This window comes from Lithobates pipiens, unplaced genomic scaffold, assembly GCF_037356315.1.
Source record: "Lithobates pipiens isolate NorthernLeopardFrog02 unplaced genomic scaffold, aLitPip1_a1.2 Scaffold_16, whole genome shotgun sequence".
In the NCBI taxonomy this organism is placed as follows: domain Eukaryota; kingdom Metazoa; phylum Chordata; class Amphibia; order Anura; family Ranidae; genus Lithobates; species Lithobates pipiens.
The window spans coordinates 211,747,825-211,771,817 of NW_027507748.1; the positions used below are offsets into that span (position 1 = coordinate 211,747,825).

The 23,993-nt window shown below is 43.5% G+C and overlaps 1 protein-coding gene across 1 annotated transcript in view; it reads left to right on the plus strand.

Annotated features, from left to right (window-relative positions):
- The window catches only part of LOC143982343 (regulator of chromosome condensation-like), a 32,579-nt gene extending 15,508 nt beyond the window's left edge, over positions 1 to 17,071 (plus strand). The window contains exons 5-10 of the mRNA XM_077480979.1: positions 3,236 to 3,332; positions 6,377 to 6,499; positions 12,331 to 12,483; positions 15,014 to 15,133; positions 15,220 to 15,372; positions 15,941 to 17,071. Of these exons, the coding sequence (XP_077337105.1) occupies positions 3,236 to 3,332; positions 6,377 to 6,499; positions 12,331 to 12,483; positions 15,014 to 15,133; positions 15,220 to 15,372; positions 15,941 to 16,110 (816 nt within the window). The 3' untranslated portion in view covers positions 16,111 to 17,071. The remainder of the gene's footprint in view (positions 1 to 3,235; positions 3,333 to 6,376; positions 6,500 to 12,330; positions 12,484 to 15,013; positions 15,134 to 15,219; positions 15,373 to 15,940) is intronic.
- The last annotated feature ends 6,922 nt before the right edge of the window (positions 17,072 to 23,993 follow it).

Consider the following 23,993-nt stretch of genomic DNA (forward strand, 5'->3'; position numbering starts at 1 on the left):
TTTGTGCATTTCCAGGAGAGAGAAGTGAAATCGCTATGGGCGGCCTCTCCTCACAATGCACCAGATAGGGCTGGAAAGCTTTTAGCCTTTCCCTGTGTTCGAACGATTTTTGTCTTCAGAAGAATAATTTACGCCTAGAAATTTCATAGTGCATCAAGTCTACTGTCCTAGAACGCAGTTTGAGATTGGCTCTATCACTAGTGGGGTCTTCTAGAAATGCCCTCTCTGCCGAGAGCAAGCCCTCCGTAGCTTCAGCCATTGGCTTTTCTGAAGTAAGTTTTAATCCTATTGATGCGCATGTGTCATGCGGGCGTGGGTTTTAAATGCGTCCCATACTATCTGTTGTGATGCAGTACCTTCGTTAGTGGCTAGGTATTGTTCCCATTCAGCTGTTATGTCATCCCCCTCAGGGAACAGTGTCAGCAAGAAGGGGTTTAACCTCCATGTGGCTGGGAGGTCTGTCGTGTGGCAGAGATGGCGTGGCCCAATAGGGACAGTAATCGGAAAGTGACCTAGGGGAAAATCCCACGTCTGCTAACGGAGGTAGAATAAATGGATAAGGTCTATTCGGAAACATGGTGTGATGTAATGAGGAGAAGCAAGAGTAGACTCTGTGGGATTCTTGTATATCCAAGAGTCTACTAGATTGAAGTCTCTCAGCAATCTAGCAAATCTTGTCTGGTGGGGAGATGTTGGGGCAGTCTCGGGCCTACATAGTCTATTATAGTGTTGGTCTAGGATGTTATTAAAACTGCCCAGCCATATCACTGGGATGGAGGTGTGAAGTGCCATGAAGCTAAACCCAGCTGACAGTGTGGCAGAGTTAAACGGTGGTGGTACATAGAATGCCATCAAAAGTACTAGATCTCCATGCAGCCTGGCTTTTAAGAATGTATATTTGCCCTCTGGGTCTCTGAGTCCTGGAGCTCGAAGTGTGTGTCCTTTGCAATAAGGACTGAAACCCCTCTAGAGTGAGTGGTGCAGACTGGGTGGTAAGTCCACCTCACCCATGGACGTTTAATTGTCCGCAATACTGGGCCCTCTGCGTAAGTTTCTAGTTTCTACCAAAACTGTCACATCTGCCCTTTGTTTTTTGAGGAGTGAAAATATGGTCGACCTCTTAATTGGGTCCCTCATGCCCCAGACATTCCATGTGAGGAATTCAAGGTGGCCATGGGTTAGAAGGAATAGTTTGCAGAACTCCTGGACCCAGAGTCCACCCAAAGACCCCCCCCCCCCCAGTAACTGTCTCGTGTATATGTGCACTTCTTGGGAAGACCTAGCAGTACAATCCATTTGTCATAATAGCAAGTAAAAGAACCATTAACGAAGTAAGTCGGCATGTCATCTTTGAGCAAAAACCTAAATCCCTCCTCTTCCCCCACCCCACCCTGCACTGTCCCTAACTGGTGCGGGCATGAATCCCTAACTGCCAACATGGCATAAACGTAGTCCAACCCGTGAAGAAAGGGTTAGTGGGCAGCAGGTCATTCACAGGAGCAGTTCCGATGTCTGCATACTGTTCATATTTTATAAAGGATATGTGCAGCTCAGCACTGGGCAGCCTGTGCCATCGCAGGTTGCTCGCTGTATTGAGTGTGGTGAAACTTCGCTATGTAATGTAACACATTATAGGACGTCGCTCACTCTGAGTGAGCTCTAGGGCCAAAACGAATTGATTGATCAACAACTAATCGATTATGAAATTAATCGATCGGCCACTAACATAATGGGGTTAAAAAACTAAAATTAACCCTTTATAGTACAAAAAGAGCAAATCGCTACTGTAAATATTTTCACTGTCCCATTGTAAAAAATGACCACCTTACAGTAGCGATTTGCTCTTTTTGTACTAATTTTAGTTTTTAACCCCATTAAGCTATTAAACATCTCAGGCCTGGTGCTTTTTGGTGCTTTTTGCAGAAACGCACTACAGTTCATTTACATGGTTTCCTATGGGACACCTTCACATCCATGATTTTTTCAGCTGCTGCTTATTTGGAAAAGACTAGGACTTTTTGCGTTAAAAAAAAAAAAAAGCTGCTATTTTGTTGTGTTTTTTTTTTTTTTTTTGTTCAATATACTTCAATGGAGAAGCTGCAGAAAAGTATGTAATAATGCATTTTTGCGGCAATTTGTGTTTTTCAATCTGCCCAACAACAAATTACTTTTGTTTTTTCTTTTAAGGTTATGAACCGATTAATGGAAACAACATTCGACCAACTAATTGATTATGAAAATGATCGTTAGTTGTAGCCCTAGTGAGCTCTCTAGGGTGATGTCTTCCTCTGCCAGTAAATACTGGTGAATGAAGAAGTTTGTTCATAAATGGGGGTATTGGAGATGAACCGAGCCTAAGGCTGGATTCACACCTATGCATTTTTAGTGCATTTTGCAGATTTGCACTACAGTCCATTTTAACGTGGTTTCCTATGGAACGCGTTCTATAGTGCAAATCTGCAAAATGCACTAAAAATTCATAGGTGTGAATCCAGCCTTAGACAGGCGCATAAGACCGGAGTCATTTCATCAAGGACAGAGGCGGGAGGGGAAGGTAAGGGCATGCTGTTGTAATGACCCCTAGTGGCAACCATGCCTCATCTCAGAGGGAATACTGGGCTAGGGCTACACTCTAATGTGGCATTCCTTGAGTCCAGATCCCGAGATGACTATAATTAGAACTTCATGTGTCAGTCATTGCACTCAATGCCACTTCAGGGGGGTGACGGGTAGAAATTATATAAAGGGATCAAAAGGGTAGAGGGGGAATGAATAAACAAGTGTTTACTTATCTGTGGGTCTCCCTCTGTTCAATCCACGCAATGGCAGCCTTGGGGTCCTCACAAAAAATAGCTCTGTAGGTTCACGGACTTCTGGGAGTGCACGGTATAATAGGATTAGTGGTTAAGGATATTCAGCAGGCAGAGCTCGAGTCCCTAGCATCCTATCTCATGCTGCTCCAGGCCACGCCCCTTTTTAAAAGTGAGTTTTTAATTAAAATCTTTTATCTCTAGCCAATTGATCCAATGTTTCTTTGTATAAATGTTACCGATGGGTAATGTTTGATAATGGTAATCTAAGGTGGAAACACTTTATTTTACTTCCTATCATTTATAATAGCTAGGAAAAATACACGTATAAAGTGTGTGTGAGTGAGTGATCTATATAATTGTATAAAATGTACTCCTGACGTGCATATGGTTGCTTATTGTTTTATTTTCCTATTTGCTAATAGGACAACAATGGTGTTATTGGATTACTGGAGCCTATGAAGAAGAGTGTGGTTCCAGTACAGGTCCAAATAGATGCTCCTGTAGTGAAAATAGCATCAGGTGAGTGGATTAAGGGCTCATTCATACGTGCAGCTTGGCTTCTCTGCTAGCAAGAGTTTGCGGTGGAGAAACTTCTGTCTCATGCACATGTTGTACATATGGCCATATTTGTTATTAATGTAGTTATTGCGATTAGAGCTTCTGACCTTTTTGGTTTTGGCCACAGCTAATTGACCTGTGTGTGTGCATACACATTTAGCTGCAGCTGAACTGGGAATGGTCCTGCTGCCTTCTGGGACCTGTGACATGTCCCAGAAGGTTGGGGATAACTTATGCTCTGATCACCTACCTGGTGGGAGCAGGTACCTGCTAAACAGGGAGGATAAATAAATAGTTTTTTTTTTTTTTTTAATGCTTTTGGGGTTAAAATTTAAAGATGGGTTTCTATGTAATATACACATACATACAACTAAGCTCCATTCCAAGCTGAATAAACACAATTATGTAGCAATATTGAAATTTTTTGGTTAACTCATTCAATAAATGCAAGCTGAGATGACATGCACTGCATCGATGCATTCACATCATTTCACAATAACCATGAGATAAAACAAAGTTCAGGAATATGCCTTTATACCATTGTTTTGCAAATATATGTACATTACAAACTATATGATTTGAAAAGACCTGCATATGTACCAGGCTCTAAGTGTGAGGGGGGGGCAAGCAAGTAAAAAGTGAAACCACATTCTAATCGGCTTATAAACCTTGTGATCTTTCTGCACATAGCTTGAAGTGCTTTATTCCTCCCTTGAGGAGCAAAATGGCAGTGAGCCGTAAAAGAGACCCCATTTTGGGAATATTTACTAACCTGACAGCTGCTTATTCTCAATGGGGAAACCTTAATTTTGTTTGCAAATATTAAAGATTCTAACTACCAGCAAGAATAAGTCCTTGCATTTAACTACTTCCCACCCGGCCAATGTACATATACGGCCGGGTGGGAGCTCTCTACTTCTGAGTGGACGTTCCTGAACATCCATCAGAAGTAGGGGGATCGCGTGCGTGCCCACGCAGCGGCGCGATCCCGATGCGCCTGTGTCACCCAGATACGGCGCATCTGGGATCGGCAGGAAAGCTCTGTGATTGACCCTCCTGATCACATGACAGCCGTGTCCAATCACGGTCATCATGTGATGTAAACAAACAGCTGGTTGCTGGGCAATCGGCTCCTCCTCTCCTCACACGGAAGTTGTCGCTGAGGAGAGGAGAGCAGATCGCTGCAGCCGGCTGGTGATCAGTGAGTATGAGCTGTTTTTTTACTCGCTGATCACCAGTCTAGTGAAAACACACATCACCACACAGTATAAACACAATGTCCCCACATATATCCCCAAATAACACAACATATGTCCCACTAAAATCACATGTCCCCATGATTATCTGTACATATATGTGCATGATCATTTGCGTACGTATGTCTGTGATCACACAAACCAATGATTATGCACTTAACCAAATTTTTTTACCAGACATGTAGCAGAATACATTTTGGCCTAAGAGCCGGTTCACACAGCGGGCGAGGCGACACGACTCGCCTCGCTCTCGCAAGTCGCCCCCGTTCTGTACAATGGAACCGTTCTGAGAGGAGCGACTCGAGTCGCTCCGACTCAGAAAAAAGGTTCCTGTACTACTTTTGGGCGACCTCGGGGCGACTTGCATTGACTTCTATACAGAAGTCATTTGCAAGTCGCCGCCGAGGCCGCTGCAGGTCGCGGCGAGGCAAGTCGGAGTCGCCTCACCTGCAGTGTGAACCGGCCCTTAATTTATGACAATTGGTTTTTATTGGATTTCTTTTAAAATAGAAAGAAGAAAATATTGTGTGGTTTTTTTTTTTTTTTTTTTTTTTTCCCCTTATATTGCAAAAAAAAATAAATAACGCCAAAATAAAGCTCTATTTGTGCAAACAAAATGATAACAATTTAATTTTGGGTACAGCGTAGCATGACCGCGCAATTCTCATTATAATTGCGAGAATGCTGAAATCTGAAAATTGGGCTGGGAGAGAAGGGGGCGAAAGTGCCCTGTATTGTAGTGGTTAAAGAACACCTGTCATTTCAGATCCATCATAGTAGCACCTGTTAGCGGGCATCCACTGCTGCCGCCATGTCCCTCACCTTGCGTCACTGCCGCATCACCAGCTCTCCCGCTAAAGTGAATAGAATTGTTGGTGAGTCAACAGCGGGTCAGAGGAGGAGCCACTGCAGGACAGAGATGACAGTTGCTCTTTAAAAATTATTCTTTAACACAAATTGATTTAAATCGAGCCTTTTTACTAGTGATTTAAATTAAATCCACCCTGCTGCTAAAACTAGGAACTTTTGAAGGTGAAATTCCGCTTTAAGTTCGATTTACAGTGTTTTTAGAAGTATGCAATATACTGTGGCTGTCTGTGTACAATATATTGACTTAAAGGGATTGTAAAGTGAATTTTTTAGTTTGTTGTTTTTTTTTTTTTTTTTTTTTAAATATGTTATACTTGCCTCCACTGTGCAGCTCATTTTGCAGAGTGGCCCCGAACCTGCTCTTCTGGGGTCCCTCGGCCGCTGTCTCAGCTTCCTCCCGCAGGTACTTCTCACGTTCATGTGAGCTTCCTCGCATGGTGAGAAGCACCTGCGGGCGCGTTCCCGTGATACAGCTATAGCCGCTCGCTGTATCACACGTCCCTGTGTCCAAACCCTCCCCCCCCCCCCCCCCCCCTGGCGCTCCGCGTCAGTGGATGTGATTGAAAGCAGTGCGAGCCAATGGCTGCGCTGCTTTCCATCTACTCCAGCTAATCAGCTGCCAGGCTGAACGGTGAAAAGGACGGCGGGGGCATGCGCAGGATTTTTGAGGGGTGAGGTAAGTAAAACGGGGGACTGGGGGCGCAGGCAGTGTCAGATGTTTTTTCACCTTAATGCATTAAGGTGAAAAAACATTTACCTTTACAACCCCTTTAAGCCTTTATGTAAACGCAACGTAGCAAAGGAATAGCGTTTGTTTTTTTTTTTTTAATTCAGAGGTTTTTAATGTAACAAGTGTTGTATTTGGGTTCCCTTTCTCAGGAAATGACCACCTTGTGATGCTTACTGCCGATGGTGATCTGTATACATCAGGATGTGGCGAACAGGGACAGCTGGGTCGTGTACCAGAGCTATTTACTAACCGTGGAGGACGCAAAGGCCTAGGTTTGGAAATTTGTGCAAACTTCAAATCATTGCTATGAATTTTAGTTCCCTGAAAATTGGAAGGGGGAGGGGGGGGGACCAAAGGCGCACTCGGAATAAATCTACGAAACACCCACCTGACGGCTCCTTAACCTGTTAGAACACACTTAAACCTTTGATCACCCCCTAGTGTTATCCCTGCCAGTGTCATTTTTACATTGATCAGTGCATTATAGAATTGATCAATGGAATGATGTCACTGGTCCCCAAAAAGTGTCATTTGGGGTCAGATTTGTCCGCTGCAATGTTGCAGTCCCGCTAAAAATCCCAGATCACTTAGTACTAGTAAAAACAATAAAAAAAAGTTCCTATATCTATCCCCTAGTTTGCAGGCGCAAAAACTTCTGCACAAACCAATTAATATATGGCTATCACGTGGATATATATAATATATAATTTTTTTAATTTTTTTCCCGAAAAAAGTAAAAATATTTAATCGGCCTAATGAATTTGTATGTGTTATTTTATTTCTTTGTTTTTATAGCACAAAAAAATAAAAACCGCAGAGGTGATGAAATGCCACTAAAAGCTCCATTTTGTGGGGCGGGGGGGGGGGGGGGGAATATCAATTTTGTTTTGGTACAGCGTCACACGAACGCGCAGTTGTCATTTAAAGCGGTGCAGTGCCGTATTAAAAAAAAAAAAAATGGCCTGGTCATTAAGGGGGCAAATCCTTCCGGTCCTTAAGTGGTTAAAAGTTGTAAACCCTCCAGGTTTTTCACCTTAATGCATTCTTTCACATATACATTTAAAAACAAACAAAAAGAACCTTTAGACCTTTAACCACATCAGCCCTGGGAAGGTTTGAAAGCCTCCCCCCCCCCTTATGACCAGGCCATTTTTATTTTTTTTTGCAAATATAAGTTTATTCAAAATTTTCACACATATAGGGTAGAGCCCCCAAACAAAAAGGGGCAACATAGACAGTGAAGGTCGCAGCCTCCAGAATGTGCTGCATAGTAACAGGAAATACGACCACCAGCTTCATATTACACCGTAAATAGTGAATCGACCCCACCAGGAACCCTCCCTCCGCCAATTCCGGCAAAAGGGGGGCCAAAGATATACCAAGTTCAGTGAATATCCCAAGGTCCAGACCCACAGGCCGAAATCACGACCGCTATGAGCAGTCAGTAGGTCGCATGTATAAGAAAAGGTTGGCAATGGCGCATAAACAAAAGAAAAAAAAAAGGGGGAGGGTGAAAAATGCAGAAAGGGGGTATGGGATAGGAGAGAGAAATAGTAGGAGAGGGGGAGGATTAAGGGAAAAGGAGGATAAAGGAAGGAGGGGCAAGGGAGAGATTAGGGAAGGGGAGTGGAGGTGATTCGGAGTACCCCGCATGAACGCCTGTTAACCAACCCAACTCCCCCTAGTGCCCGAGAAGGGCTCTGCCTTCTGTCGAGTACACAAACACATTCCAAAGGGACCAGGTCTTTCGGTAAATTTCCTGCCTATCCTGGGCAGTCATTATCAGATCTTCCATTTTGTTAATTTCTTCCACCCTCCGTAGCCACATGGCCACGGAAGGGGGAGTTTGTTGCTTCCAGAGCAGAGGGATACAAGATTTGGCCGCGTTGGTGAGATGGCGCAAGATTGACCGTGCATATTTCCCAGGGGGCAGGTCCGATATATGTAAAAGGAAGAAGGCCGGGTCATTCGGGATTTGCCATTCCGTAAATTTTTGGGCAATATTTCGGACTGCTGTCCAAAAGTCCAAGAGCTTGGGGCAGGACCAAAAAACATGTATGATTGTACCTCCATCTTCCCCGCAACACCAGCAATGTGCAGACGCGTCCGGGAAGATAAGGTGGAGGCGGCTAGGAGTCATGTACCATCTCGTGAGGATTTTATAATTCAACTCCTGTGTCTTGGTGCATGTTGAAGATTTCAGGGTGAACCGTAGAACTTGTGCAATCTGCGCAGGCGTGAAGGTGTAACCCAGGTCCCCCTCCTATTTCGCGAGACTAGAGATACGGTGCGTTGGTGGCGGGGCATTTAGTAAAACATCCATTTTAGAGAGAAGGCGGGAGATAGGTTCCGTGCCAGAGAAGTGTTCCTCAAACAGTCAGCGGTCTAGAATAAGCAGTGGGGTTCGGGATGGACTGAAGAAAGTGATGTAGACGCGCGGCATCCCAAAAATCTAAACCGTAGAGACCCCTGTGGTCCAGGCCATTTTTTTGCGATCTGGCACTGCATTACTTTAACAATTGCACGGTTGTGCGATGCTATACCCAAATAAAATCTTATATAGATTCGTTACACAGAGTGTTATACAGTTGTGCTCATAAGTTTACATACCCTGGCAGAATTTAATAATTTCTGGGCCTCCAGTTCCTGTAAATTTTTGGGCTATCTTGCATGAACTGCACGTTTTGAGATTTCCCCAGAGTGGCTCAATGATGTTGAGGTCAGGAGAATGAGATGGCCGCTCCCAGACCTTCACTTTATTCTGCTGTAGCCAATGACAGGTTGACTCTGCCTTGTGTTTTGGATCATTGTCATGTTGGAATGTCCACATACGCCCCATACGTAGCTTCCTGGCTGATGAATGCAATGTTCCTCCAGTATTTTTTGATAACGTACTGCATTCATCTTGCCATCAATTTTGACCAAATTTCCTGTGCCTTTTTGTAGCACGCACATCCCCAAAACCTCAGCGATCCACCTCCATGTTTCACAGTAGGAATGGTGTACCTTTTCTCATAGGCCTTGTTGACTCCTCTTCAAATGTAGGGTTTATGGTTGTGGCCAAAAAGCTCAATTTTGGTCTCATCACTCCAAATGACTTGTGACACTGTGCCATAAGGTTTGAGGCTTGTCTCTGTGCTGTTTTGCATAATGTACGCAGGATACTTTGTGGAATTTGCGCAGTAATAGATTTCTTCTGGTGACTCGACCATGCAGCCCATCTTAACGTTTCATTTTCCAGCAGGACTTTGCACCTGCCCACACTGCCAAAAGTACCAATACCTGGTTTAATGATCATGGTATCTCTGTGCTTGATTGGTCAGCATATTTGCCTGAGCTAAACCCCATAGAATATCTGTGGGGTATTGTCAAGAGGAAGATGAGACACCAGACCTGACAATGAGGACATGCTGAAGGCTGCTATCAAAGCAACCTGGGCTTCCATAACACCTCAGCAGTGCCACAGGCTGATCACCTCTTCCACGCTGTATTGATGCAGCGATTCGTGCAAAAGGAGCCCCGACCAAGTATTGAGTGCATACCGCACTGTACCTGGATGTACTGAAATTCAACCTCAAAATTTAAAAGCGAAAAATGCTTGAAATAGATTACTATGTGTGTAATGAATCTAGACTAGTTTTCACTTTTTGAATTGAACTACCGTATTTATCGGCGTATAACACGTACCCCAAGTTTAGGAGGGAAGTTTAAGAAAAAAAAAAAACTTTCATTTAAATGCCCATCAATGCAGCCTTATCAGTGTCCATCTGAAGCCTTGTCAGTGTCATATGCAGCCTTGTCATGCAGCTTGTCCATCATTGCAGCCTGTCTATCATTGCAGCCTTGTCCATCGTTGTCCCCTTGTCAGTGTTATTTTCAAGTTCTATTTTTAAAAATGGTGCCCGGTAGTTCTCTGCGGTTTTTGGCTGCCGAGAAGTGCCAAAGGCGGCTTAGAGCTGCCCAGAAGCTCAAAAAATCACGGAGGATCAGCGTATAACACGTACCCGCAATTTTTTTCCCCCTGATTTTAAGGGGGGGGAGAAAAGTGCGTGTTTTACGGTACTAAAAATTCATGTTCAACATCGGGTCTTCGGGGTCTACCGGGTCTTCTGTCCAAAATTGGCCCTAGTATATGAATGGGAACCTTGGATTGTGGGCTCCTTGAGGGTAGGGATGTGTGATGAGTGTACAGGGATAGAGGCAATTGTAGACACTCACTCAGGTTGAACTGGTGTCTTTATTCAACCTTACTAACTATGAAACATTGGAAAAGAGAGGGAAATGGGACTTTGAATGAGGCATGTCACTGAATGGATACTTTGATTAAAATTGTTTATTAAGTACAAATCACATCATGAAAAGTGTCACTCTCGGATTCAGGACACAATTTACTATAGTACACTTGTTTAAATACATTTGTTTAAATATACCGTTATTGTACAAAATATAATGCAACATCATTAACAACAATGCAAATGCATAGACAGACTCATCCATTCATAAAACCAAAAACATAAGCAATTGCTCATAGTAAGTCAAACTGGTCTGGGCATCAGTTGGATATATACTCGACGCACATTTCATGGGTCTTGCCAATCATCAGGAGTAAAAATGCTCTGAAAATCAAGAATATCTGTAAATATGGGATAACCTTTAAACGGAGAACCATCTCTCAAGAAAAGGGGGGTGCTATAACTTACTATCTGGCCCAAAGGTGATGCCCAACATCTGTCCAGGGGATGCAGAGGACAGGAATATCGATCTCCCCTGGGGCTGAGGTGAGGAATCGCATCTAGATTGAGGATAGCAGCTGAGTAAAAACCAGGTGACCATGTCGCAACCATAAATGTATGATGTCTGCTTACCAGGCCATACTGTTCTGCAGGAATATAGAAATAAGACCTTGTGAAGTAAATTTACTATTAATGGGACAAATCCATACTTGTAGGTGAATGAAATTAATGATATGCAATAATTTAAAAAAATGATTAAAAAAATGGATTTCATGATGTGATTTGAACAATTTTTTAATCAAAGTATCCATTCAGTGACACCCCTCATTCAAAGTCCCATTTCCCTCTCTGCAAATGTTGAACACATTAGGGATGGAGGCTTGCTGCTGATACTAAAGGTTGTCAGGTCACGTTTATATAATTACTAAAAATTCATTTTTTGATATTCAGATGTTTTTTGAGATGCACCTGTAATATCTGTAGTATTTACTTGTCTCACTCTGTGTGGTTTCTCTCTGGTGCTTTGTTCCTCTGTTAGCATGAGTTACTTCTGATAAGTGCAACACATGAGATAACATGAGCTGTGTCTGAGGGAGATGAGCAGGGAGCTAGTCTACATGTTTTGTCCCTCTGCCCATGTGAAGGGGGGGAGGGGGTTGTCTTTTTCCTATCGTCAACTCTCAAACAGTGTAGGTATACTCTCCACCCACCCCCAATGTACTGCTGAAAGATTTGTAACTAGATCTGCACCTTTCAAAGGGTGTAGAGAAGGGAAGATGGCAGATGCACAAGTAAAACTTATGTAGGAGGATTTGTTTAATCGCTGTGTATCCTTTGAGGGTTTACAACAACTTTAAGGCTTAATGTACAGGGGACATTTTAAATCTCCTAAATGATTTACCTTGACAGATAGTAACGGACATTTAAAAATTTCCATTTTGCCACAGTTGCGTCCCGAGTTTAGCCGCATTTGCGTTTTTTAGAAGCTCCCCCCCCCCCCCTTTCTGCAATTTGTCAAATCAAGAAAACGTGTGTAATCAAAATGTGAGTTGCCGTGTTTACAAGCTGTTACAGACATTTTTTGAAGGGGGGGGGAATACTTCTAAACTCAACTGCTTAGAAACAACTATAAATGACACTGTGTACATGTACTGATAAGATGACATAGAGGAGAGTTCAGAGGCAGCTGAAAAAAAAATGGCCAACTACTCTTAAATGTCCACTTACCAGCAGCAGTGTACATAAAGCCCAAATGTGTTCTTATTATTTTCTTACATTTTTTACTTTTTAAAAATGCTCACTATAGAATAATGAATGCCTTTTTCAGGTAGATTTAATATGCTTAGATTATTTTATTTTTCCTGCTGCAGAGAGGCTGCTTGTTCCTCAGTGCATCCGACTTAAGGAGAAAGGTTGTGGACGTGTTGCGTTTCGAGATGTTTTCTGTGGTGCTTATTTCACATTTGCTGTGTCGCAAGAAGGTCATGTTTATGGATTTGGCCTCTCCAACTACCATCAGCTGGGTGAGTGGATAGGGTCTTTAATTGGCTTTGATGCTTCCTTATTTTTAAATTCTAATCTGTGCTTAACTGTTTTTTATTTTAAATTTGGGAGAGTAGGCGTACAGTTATGTCACTGTATAAAATCACGATGACCTCTTTCTCTGTATGTGAAATGTTAGTTTAAACTTATTCCTGGTTCACACCAGTGCAGCTTTGAAATTGTACTATAAAAACTGCACACTGATGCGATTTTTTTTTTTTTATTTATTTTATTTTTTTTTCACAGCTGATTTCATTGTAACTTCATTTAACTGAAGTCTATGCAAGTTGCAATGATATCGTCAAAGTAGTGCAGGAACCTTTTTCATAATTGCTGTGACATGAGCTGTTCCTTTGCCAGCAATAGGGTACGACTTGTTATGCAATTTGAAACTGTCAAATTGCATGACAATTTGCACTGCTGTGAAAGGGGGCTTATGCTAGAGAAAACGGGGTCAGGATACCTTTGTGACCTGCTTGGCTTTATTTTATTTTTTTCTGGTACAATTTTTAAAGAAGGTAAAACCAGAAAAGCTTTTGGCTATACATCTCCTAGTTAGTTCTGCATGCCTGTGAACCGTTTTCAGGCAACTGCTGGCTAAAGCCCTCTGCTGACGTCGCAGAGCATGTTCAGGCTCAAAAGTTCCCAACCATATGATTGGGATCCGGCTGCTGAGAGGCTGAGCTAGCCACTCCCACTTCCTCCACATCCCACGGTGCAGTGAGCTCGATGAGCAGAGAGCCGGTCATTGACAGTTACTGGCTCTCTTCAGGCTGAGTGATCAGTGGTCTTTGTTCTCTCAATTCTCAGTCTTGGAGGTGGCGGGGGGCAGCTGCAGCCATTTAGGGGATTATGATTGGCTTAATTTTTCTCCAACCCCATACTTCTCTTAAAGCATATCCATGGTCAAAATGAAAAAAATCATATTCATTTTCACATTGAATTTCAATAATTTTTAGCCTAATCCTAGGCTATTTTGAATGATCCTGAAATTTTGTAAACTTTGTGAAAGAACCCCCACATTACCTTTTGGATTTTGTTACACATAGGCATTGCTGTGTTGTGGAATTCAGAAGCCTGCTCTCAACTGGGGGAGGGGGTACAGGAATCGTTTGTTTGCAGGTAGGAAGGTACCAAAGGATATGTAGTCCTAGGAGAAGCTGCAAAGCATGCAGGGAATCCAAAAAGTTGTATAGAGATGACCAGCAGACAGATGTAAGCTTTTATATTGGATTGTCAAACCAGAACTATTGTTAAAATGCATTAACTGGTTCACGTGTATTTACGGGGACAGAATGGCTCCCCTGCATGAAACCTCTTACGGGGTTCCCTTAAAAGCCACCAGAAGCAGCGGGTGACCCGATGTGTGTGGTCATGTGCACCAGCACAGCAATATGTATGTATGTAAACACACAAATCCCTGTGCTGTCAGAGGAAAGAAGACATGTTTGTTCCTAGTAAGTAGGAACAGCTCCTACTCAGTCCCATCCCTATACAGTTAGAACACGCATTTAAGCCCTTGATCGCCCCCTAGTGTTAAACTGTAATCGGTGCATTTTTATAGCACTGATGACTGTATAAATGTCAATGGTCCCAAAAATGTGTCAATTTCGTATGGATACATTATTGCATGATTTTGCAATTATCAGTTAAAGTGACGCAGTGCTAAATTGTAAAAAGTGCTCTGGTTAGGAAGGGGGTAAAACCTTCCTGGGCTGAAGTGGTAAAAAAAAAAAACCTTCCTAAGCTGCATTATTGCAAACCAGCTTAGGTGAGTTTAGCAGTGATTAGTGTTTTGGGCATTTTATTTCATTGATCAGAATTTTGAATTTATTCTTGCCATTGAAATGAAACCCCTGAAGTACTAAATGCACCTGGCATTTGGGCAAGTTTTGCCACATTTGGCGTTTTTATGCCCAGCTTGTGTGTGTGTGTGTAAATCTAGAACTTAACATGTAAACAGTTCTCTCCACTAACTATAAGGTGCCCGAATGTTCCCATTTAATTACATTAAACACTGTACATTGCAAACTTCCAAATATTCCACACCATGTGCCCAATATCTAACACTCCTTTTGCACTCACCAACTCCTCATGCTTATCATATTACTGATGAGCAATAGCGTTTAAGGGCTTGCCATGATTTCATATCCAGTCTCTGTATCTCAGCTGTTTCCCCTTTTTTAAGGGATTGCTCAGGCAGTTCCCAATGAAGAGAAAAGATGAATGGTGTGATTCCTATTGTAGTAAAACTATACCAACCCCCAAAAAAGTCTAAGATTAAATAGTGTGTGCAAGAAGCTTGCTGAGTAAACTGCATCTCACCTGATCCACCCATCTTTGACTAGCGCTACTTTCCTCTCCCTCTCCCATTGTACACCGTCTTTGCATTTCATTGACTGGGTGTGACAAAGATGAGGAGTAGAGGCAGGGGGTAGTTTTGGATTTAAAGTTTTGTACAGTAGCTCTGTGCTTATACATGTTTTAATATGTGTAATTCTTTTGCTGCAGGCACCAAAACTACTAGCTCATGCTTTGCACCCAAAAACTTGACCTCTTTTAAAAACTCTACAAAGTCCTGGGTGGGATTTTCTGGTGGACAGCATCATACTGTGTGTCTTGACTCTGAAGGTAAGTTTTAAGGAGGTTTCTAAAACCTGTAAATATATTAAGTACCTTCAGCACTGTACTTTAATATTGCTGGTTTAATTTTGTAGGAAATGCATACAGTTTGGGGCGTGCAGAGTATGGGCGACTTGGCCTTGGAGAGAACGCTGAAGAGAAAAGTGAACCAACACTGATACCCGGTCTCCCTAAAATTGCTTCTGTGGCATGTGGAGCTTCTGTCAGTTATGCCGTATCTCGAAATGGTAAGGCCCCCCGTGAGATTTTAAAGTGATGAAAGTGTCCTTTTTGTACTGCCTCTTCAAAGGTGTTTGTTCTTGAATAAAAAAAAAAAAAAGAGATTTTACAATTTCTTTATAAAGAAAAACACAAAATCCACCCCCCTACACCCCCCCTCCCCACATAGCACGACCTTGCTACATGCAAGTAGCAAACCTGTCTTGATGACAACCCACTCTCCCTTTCCCTGGTCCCTAGGCCTCCAGGCAGAAGAAGTCTGAAACCTAACAATGCTGTCTATCACAAGTAAACCGATTTAAACAGTTTGTGTTATGGAAATTCTTTTCTGAGCATAATGGCAGTACACGCATATCAACACAACATAGTAGAAAAGGATTTAATATACAATGAAGAGACTCCTATGCAACCCTCTTGGTTATGATCTAATTCAACCAGGTGAAACTTAACATAGTTTCTAAAAAGAAAAAATGTATTTCTTACTATGTGAACTGTATTCATGTGATGGAATGGCCAGTTTCATGTACACGTGACACATTTGACATTTTGTTTTTCGTTAATGTTTCTCTTCTACAGGCCATGTCTTCTCCTGGGGTATGGGAACTAACCAGCAACTTGGTACAGGTGAAGAGGATGATGTTTGCAGTCCTTATGAGATGACAGGAAAGCAGCTTGAGAACAGAGATGTGTTGTCCGTGTCAAGTGGAGGTCAACACACTGTCCTATTAGTGAAAGATCACAGCTGACGGACGCTATCATGAATTAGCAATTGGCTAAATGGAGACCTACTCTAAGCCTCTTGTTCTTCAAGCGGGCCACCTTTGGACTTTTTAATCAACCTTAAATTAGCAAAATCCTCTTTGTGAGAGGCTGCCTTATCTGACATCAGCTTCTATTGTGTTTTGGGCTTGTCCACATGGGAGTTTTTTTTTTTCACACTTCAGAAACACCAGCTATCATGTGTTCCTCAGACTTCAGAGGGAATTCACCTTGAATGTATGCCTGTCGTCTTCTTTGTTTTTGTTTTTTTTTTTTTGTTTGTTTTTTTTATTTTAAATTTTTTTTTTTTTTTAATTCTCCTTTTTGCATGAAAAAATGTCTGCACCTATTATCATATTTCTGAAAATTGTAAAACACTGTAACCACTTTTTTTATTAAAGAGTTTTTATGAAAAATTGTTGAGTGTGACAAAACACTCATGTGGATATAGCCATACGGGCATACTTTGTACAGCTTTGAAAAAGGGGTAGTGATGTGCACTGTTCTTTAGCCCAAAGCTGCCAGTCAGATTGGTTCCTTTTGGGTTACTGTAGTTTCCACAAAGATCCTCCCCTTAGCCCGGTAAGTGTGGCTTTATTCTTGTGTGAGCCCAGTGTTTAATACAGTCATCTTTTTGCCCTCTGTCTCCATTTAGAGTTAATTTTTTCATGTATTTTTAACATTGTTTTTCCTTTACTGTGACCATGGCTCATCCTTTGTCTTACTACTCATTAAATCACAGAGGAAAATGTCTGCCCTGCTCCTAAGTCTCTGGGTTTTGTTGACCATGCTAAATAGCTTTATTTTTTTAATACTCAGTGATTGTCAAAGGCATGGGTGTGTTTGACTGTAGATTATTTTCCATTGCTCTTTAAAAGTATGATTAATTTGCTTGACAGAGATTAACATTTTTAAAATAAAATCTTTGGAATAAATCTTTTTCATAAATTGTTCTGGAGTCTTCTATGCCCAGGTGTAACTGAAAAATGTAGCTAGGTGTTAATACTGAATTCATAGATGTGCTACATTAGATTAAAAAGGCCTAGAGTTGACTGCATATTCATGCAGCAAACCCTCCAATTATATTCAAATGTGAGGCAATTCTGACCGCTGCCTACATGAGTATTTGACCCCCAGCTTTTCACATGTGTCCCCTGTCTACTTAACCCTTGTTTTCTTGATGATTTGATGATTCACAACAGTAGCATTAATAGCTGTAAGGAAAACTTGGCATTAGGCAAGGGAGGAGCTTCAAGCACACACTTTATCCAGTTTTAGCCCCATTTAAAGTGGAATTAAACCACCAGACTAAATGAAAAATGTTGGAACCCCAGGAGGTTTTTGCACATTATGACAGACTTGCCTAAGTGCGCATCAATGTCTGCACTCTTGCTGGCACTTTCAACTTCACCCATATTTGGTATGCAAGACAAGTTCCTAGCACATGCCCTTTGAACGGAATCAGATGCTCGGTTGGCCAAGAATCTGATCCTGTGTACAAGGCTTAACCCGAGGCTTAACCGTGCTGGCAGGCAGGCAGGCAGATACATCTATGTCAGAAGAGATATATAGTATCTTCTGTTAAAAAGCCTGCCTGTCTGTACTTTTTAACAATTCCACTTAAGATTTTGCCTAAATTCTTCATATACCACTTGAATAAAAAGATGGAGTTACTGATTTTGTAGATAACATAATGGTTGTGCTAATGTAACCCAAATCTCAATGTCTTTAAATGTAGGTTGTGGGTTATAGGCTGGTGCAATTTCAGGTGATTGAACACTGGCAAAGTATTCAATGACATGCCCCCTCTGTTTCTCCCCCCATTACCCTACCCCATTCCATGAATTGTGGGACAGACCTTTTCCCCCTTCTGGAATATCATTCTAAGCTTACTTTATTTAACCACTTCCCGACCAGCGCACGACGATGTACGTCGACAGAATGGCACGGGCAGGCATATTGGCGTACATGTACGTCCAATATTCGATGCCGCCCTGCCATCGGGAGCGCGGCGGCGCGCTGGTCGGGACCCCCGTGAGTCCGGTCACGGGACCCGCGGACTCGATCGCCGCGTGCATCCCCGCGATCGTCTCACGGAGCGGCCGAATGGAGGAAATGCTGTATAAACAACATTTTTCCATTCTGCCTAGCAACTAGTGACGCTGATCTCTGCTCCATGTGATTGGAGCAGAGATCAGTGTACACTAAATGAAAGCCCAACCCCCCCCACAGTTAGTAACACACCCCTAGGAACACTTAACCCCTACACTGCCACCCACTGGTTAACCCTTTCACTGCCAGTGTCATTTACACAGGAATCACTGCATTTATATAGCAGTGATTACTGTATAAATGACAATGGTCCCAAAAATGTGTCAAAAATGTCCGATGGGTCCCCGACAATGTCGCAGTCACAATAAAAATCGCAGATCGCCGCCATTACTAGTAAAAAAAAAAAAAAAAAAATTATTAATAAAAATGCTATAAAACTATCCCTATTTTGTAAACGCTATAACTTTTGCGCAAACCAATCAATAATCGCTTATTGCGTTTTTTTTTTTTACCAAAAATATGTAGAATACGTATCGGCCTAAATTGAGGGAAAAAAATGTTTTTTTATATATTTTTGGGGGATATTTATTATAACAAAAAGTAAAAAATAATGCGTTTTTTTTTTTTTGTTTATAGCGCAAAAAATAAAAACCGCAGGGGTGATCAAATACCATCAAAAGAAAGCTCTATTTGTGGGAAAAAAAGGACGTCAATTTTGTTTGGGAGCCATGTCGCACGACCGCGCAATTGTCAGTTAAAGCGACGCAGTGCCAAATCGCAAAAAGTGGTCTGGTCTTTGACCAGCAAATTGGTCCGGTCTGAAAGTGGTTAACTTCAGTCTCTTTAACCACTTGAGATCCGCGCTATAGCCAAATGACGGCTACAGCTCAGATTTCCTTTTCCGGGATGACGTCAATAGACGTAGTCCCGTGTACGAGCGGCCTGCGCGCCCCCTGAGGGGCACGCGCGGCGCGCTCTGTGATCGGCGAGTCCATGAGATCCCGACCCCTTATCACGTGATCAGCTGTCAGCCAATGACAGCTGATCATGTGATATAACGGAGCCGGTAATCGGCTATTATTCCTCCTCGCGCTGACAGCGTGAGGAGAAAAAGAAAAAGCCGATCACCGGCGGCCGTGATCGGGACATCAGTCCCAATCACGGCCAGCCCTGCTAGCGCCCACCTACCCCCCCTGCCAGTGCCCACCTGCCCCCTGCAGTGCCCACAGTGCCCACAATCTGCCTCAAAGGTGCTGCACCCCAGTGCCACATATCCGTGCCCATCAGTGTCATCTACCAGTGCCCAGCAGTCCCATCCATCAGTGCCGCCTTATCTGTGCCCATCAGTTCCGCCTTATCTGTGCCCATCGGTGCCGCCTTATCTGTGCCTATCAGTGCCCACCAGTGCAGCCCATCAGTGCCCACCAATGCAGCCCACCAGTGCAGCCTATTGGTGCCGCCTAATCAGCGCACTTCAATGAAGGAGAAAAATGACCCGTTTGCAAAATTTTATAACAAACTATTAAAACATGATTTTTTTTTTTTTTTTTGCATCTTTTTTTGTTTATTTAGCAAAAATAAAACTCCGAGCTGTAACTAAAATACCACCAAAAGAAAGCTCTATTTGTGGGGAAAAAAATGATAAAAATTTCATTTGGGTACAGTGTTGTATGCCCACGCAATTGTCATTCAAAGTGCATCAGCGCTGAAAGCTGAAAATTGGTCTGGGACTGAGGGGGGTTTAGGTGCCCAGTAAGCAAGTGGTTAATCAACTCACTGTCTTCAGTGCATTTAAATCTGTTCAACTTTGGCAACTGTACGTTGACCCTCTTCTGTTGGGCCTGTTATGATGCTTTTGGGCATTGGGCCCCTGTTCCATCCGGCTCTGAGTTTAATCACTTCAATACCGGGCACTTAAACACCTTCCTGCCCAGACCAATTTTGAGCTTTCAGCGCTGTCGCACTTTGAATGACAATTGCGCGGTCATGCTACACTGTACCCAAATGGAATTTTTATCATTTTTTCCCCCACAAATAGAGCTTTCTTTTGGTGGTATTTGATCACCTCTACGGTTTTTATTTTTTGCTCTACAAATAAAAAAAAATACAGAAAATTTAGAAAAAAATGTTTGTTTCAGTTTCAAAACTTTGTCAATAAGTACGTTTTCTCCTTCACCGATGGGCACTGATGGGGCTACACTGATGGGCACTGATGGGGCACCAATGATGTGGCACTGATGGGTGACATGGATGGGCACTGATAGGTGGCATGGATGGGCGGCACGGGTGGGCACGGATAGGCGGCACGGGTGGGCACTGATAGGCGGCATTGTATTTTATACTGTACTAATGGATGCCAATTAGTGCCAAACAATGCTTGACAATCAGTGATGCCCATTGTGGGCACTGATTGGCATCCATTATGGGCACTGACTGGTATCCCTGTTGGTTTAGGGAGGATTACCTTTTTGCTGGGCATCCCTGGTGGTCCAGTGTGGGCATCCTCGGGGGGGCTGTGCTGATAATCGATCAGCACAGACCCCCCCCCCAGTCAGAGGAGCAGCCGATCGGCTCTCCTCTACTCGCGTCTGACAGACGCGAGTGAGGAAAAGCCGGTCACCGGCTCTTCCTATTTCCACTGTGATCAGCCGTGATCAGAGACTCTTTACCGAGATCGTAGTTGCCGGGTGTCAGACTGACACCCCGCAACAACGATCGCCGCGATGCGCATCCGCGGGGGCGCGCAGCGGCTCATAATCCTGATCACGTCATATGACGTCCGATCAGGATTATGCAACCACTTTGCCACCATCAATTGCCTATAGGGCAGGCAGCAAGTGGTTAATGGCAAGGCTGTTGAAGCCAAGTTCTTGAGGGACCGTGGGTCTCCAATTTACTAATTTCTTTTTAGACTGTAAGCTCGAACGACTAGGGCCTAATGATTCCCCATGTATTGAATTGTCATTGTACGGTTTGCCCTCATGTAAAGTTCTGCGCAAACTGTAGACGCTGTATAATCCTTTCCATTTTGCTATAAGCAAGGAAAGTCACTTCTAGAAAGATAAGCTGTTGCACCTGGAAATCCTCCTTTGCTTGGTGTGAACATAGGCACTTAAACCCCAAAGATTACTCTGCCTTGCATTATGGCCTTCTTCCATTAGGCACTTGACTAGAACTTGGCCTTAAGGTGTTTGTAAACACACATACACAGTGAAGAGATCAGCCACAGGCAGTACACAGGGGTGAAACAAACCCTCATACATAAGTTGTATCTGTTTTTATCTGCAATCTTCTCTCTCCTCCTTCAGTTCAAAGTACATGATTTTACACAACATGTCTGAGCTGGTGATTAGAGGAGTCACACTCTGAAAAGTTGATTGGAAGGAAGACGCACACCCCCTCCACACAACCTATAGGAAACGTGAAGAGCTGAAGCTGTCAATCATATGTTCTGTGCTGGAGTGTCTTCCCCCTGTCCCCCTCTATTTCTTGGAGTATGTGCCTGTAAATAGAGAAAAATTACATTACAAGAAAATGAATGCATTTGCACCTGAGCGTCACAAGTTTTTCAAAGCGTTTTAAAGCTCTGGCGTTTTTATATTTGCTAATACAAAAAATAGCATCTGTGAAATAGTTTCTTGTGTTTCTGCTTCCTGCGTTATTTTCAATAGTTGCTACGGTGCTAATGCACAAGTCGTGGTGCATTGCACTTTATTGAAATGCCACACAGTAACCTTTCCTTAAAGCGGGAGTCCGCCGGGAGTTCCGCCGTTTTTTTTGTTTTTTTTTAACCACTTGCCGCGCGCCCTATTACAAATTGACGGTGGCAAAGTGGTTTCATAATCCTGATCGGCCGTCATATGACGTCCTCAGAATCATGAGCCGCTGCGCGCCCCCGGGGCGCGCATCGCGGCGATCGTTGTTGCGGGGTGTCAGTCTGACACCCTGCAACTACGATCTCGGTAAAGAGTCTCCGACGGAGACTCTTTACCACGTGATCAGCCGTGTCCAATCACGGCTGATCACAGTGTAAATAGGAAGAGCCGGTAATCGGCTTTTCCTCACTCGCATCTGTCAGACGCGAGTAGAGGAGAGCCGATCGGCTGCTCCTCTGACGGGGGGCCTGTGCTGATCGATTATCAGCACAGCCCCCCCAGGATGCCCACACTGGACCACCAGGGATGCCCAGGATAAGGTATGCCACCCTAGACCACCAGGGATTCCAGTCAGTGCCACAATGGATGCCAATCAGTGCCCACAATGGGCATCACTGATTGGCATGCATTATTGTTTGGCACTGATTGGCATCCATTAGTACAGTATATTACAATACAATGCCACCTATCAGTGCCCATCCATGCCTACCTGTGCTGACTACCCATGCCCATACATGTCGCCCATCCATGCCAGCTATCAGTGCCAATTTGTGCCACCTATCAGTGCCCATCCGTGTCGCCCATCAGTGCCACATATCAGTGTCCATCAATGCCACCTCATCAGTGCCACTTCATTGGTGCCACCTCATCGGTGCCCATCAGTGCCGCCTTATCATTGCCCATCAGTGAAGGAGAAAATTTACTTATTTACAAAGTTTTGAAACTGAAACAAAAAAAAACATTTTGTTTTTCAAAATTTTCAGGATTTTTTTATTTGTTTAGCAAAAAATAAAAACCGCAGAGGTGATCAAATACCACCAAAAGAAAGCTCTATTTGTGGGGGAAAAAAAAAAATGATAAAAATTTCATTTGGGTACAGTGTAGCATGACCGCGCAATTGTCATTCAAAGTGCGACAGCGCTGAAAGCTTAAAATTGGTCTGGGCAGGAAGGTGTTTAAGTGCCTGGTATTGAAGTGGTTAAAAGCCAGCAGCTACAAATACTGCAGCTGCTGACTTTTAAAATAAGGACACTTACCCGCCCAGCGCGCCCGCGATGTCGGCACCCGAAGCCAATCTCTCGATCGTCTCTCGGGTGCTGCCGCCGCCATCTTGGGTATGGAAATCAGGAAGTGAAGCCTTTCGGCTTCATTTCCCGGTTCCCTACTGCGCATGCGCGAGTCGCGCTGCGCAATAAGGGGGGACCCGCTGCCTCTGGGATCTGTGTGTTTTCCAGCAGGCAGCGGGGGACTTTCGGAAAGGGGCGTAGTCTACGCCCCTTTCCGCAGAGAGCTATCCCGGAAGTGGGTGCAGATATCTGTACTGTACAGGTACCTGCACCCCCCTCCCCCCGAAAGGTGCCAATTGTGGCGCTGGAGGGGGGGAGGATTCCAATGAGCGGAAGGTCCACTTTAGGGTGGACCTCCGCTTTAAGTTGAATTGGCTGTCACGCTGTGCGAGTCCAGTGGATTGCCTTGCACTGCTGTGAAAAAAAAAAAAAGTACAGCCTGGTGTGTACCAGGCAAATGGAAGACATGACATTTTCCTTGTCTTGCAGTGCGACCGCACTGGAATAGTGGCCTAACACTGCCTAGTGTGAATAGGCCCTCAAAATAGTTTCAAGTGGGTCAGTAGTAAAAAGGTTAGGACAGAATGTATAGACCTCATAACAAATTAACAGGGGAAGTTGGCCACAAGTGATATGTATAAGGCAGTTGTATTACAGGCTAAGTTGAGGTAAAAAAAAGTGCATTTTTTTTTTTTTTTAAATGGGAGCCTGCAAAATTTTGCACCCACAATCAGCAGATCGCAGGTGCAATGTCAGGCTCTTGTGGACACTGCCTACAACTGTATGTCTGTACCTGTATGGGTTGTCCGTTTTCAGAGCTACTAATTGGCATGCTCACAGTTCATTTAAACGACAAGTCCATCTGCCACGGCAACA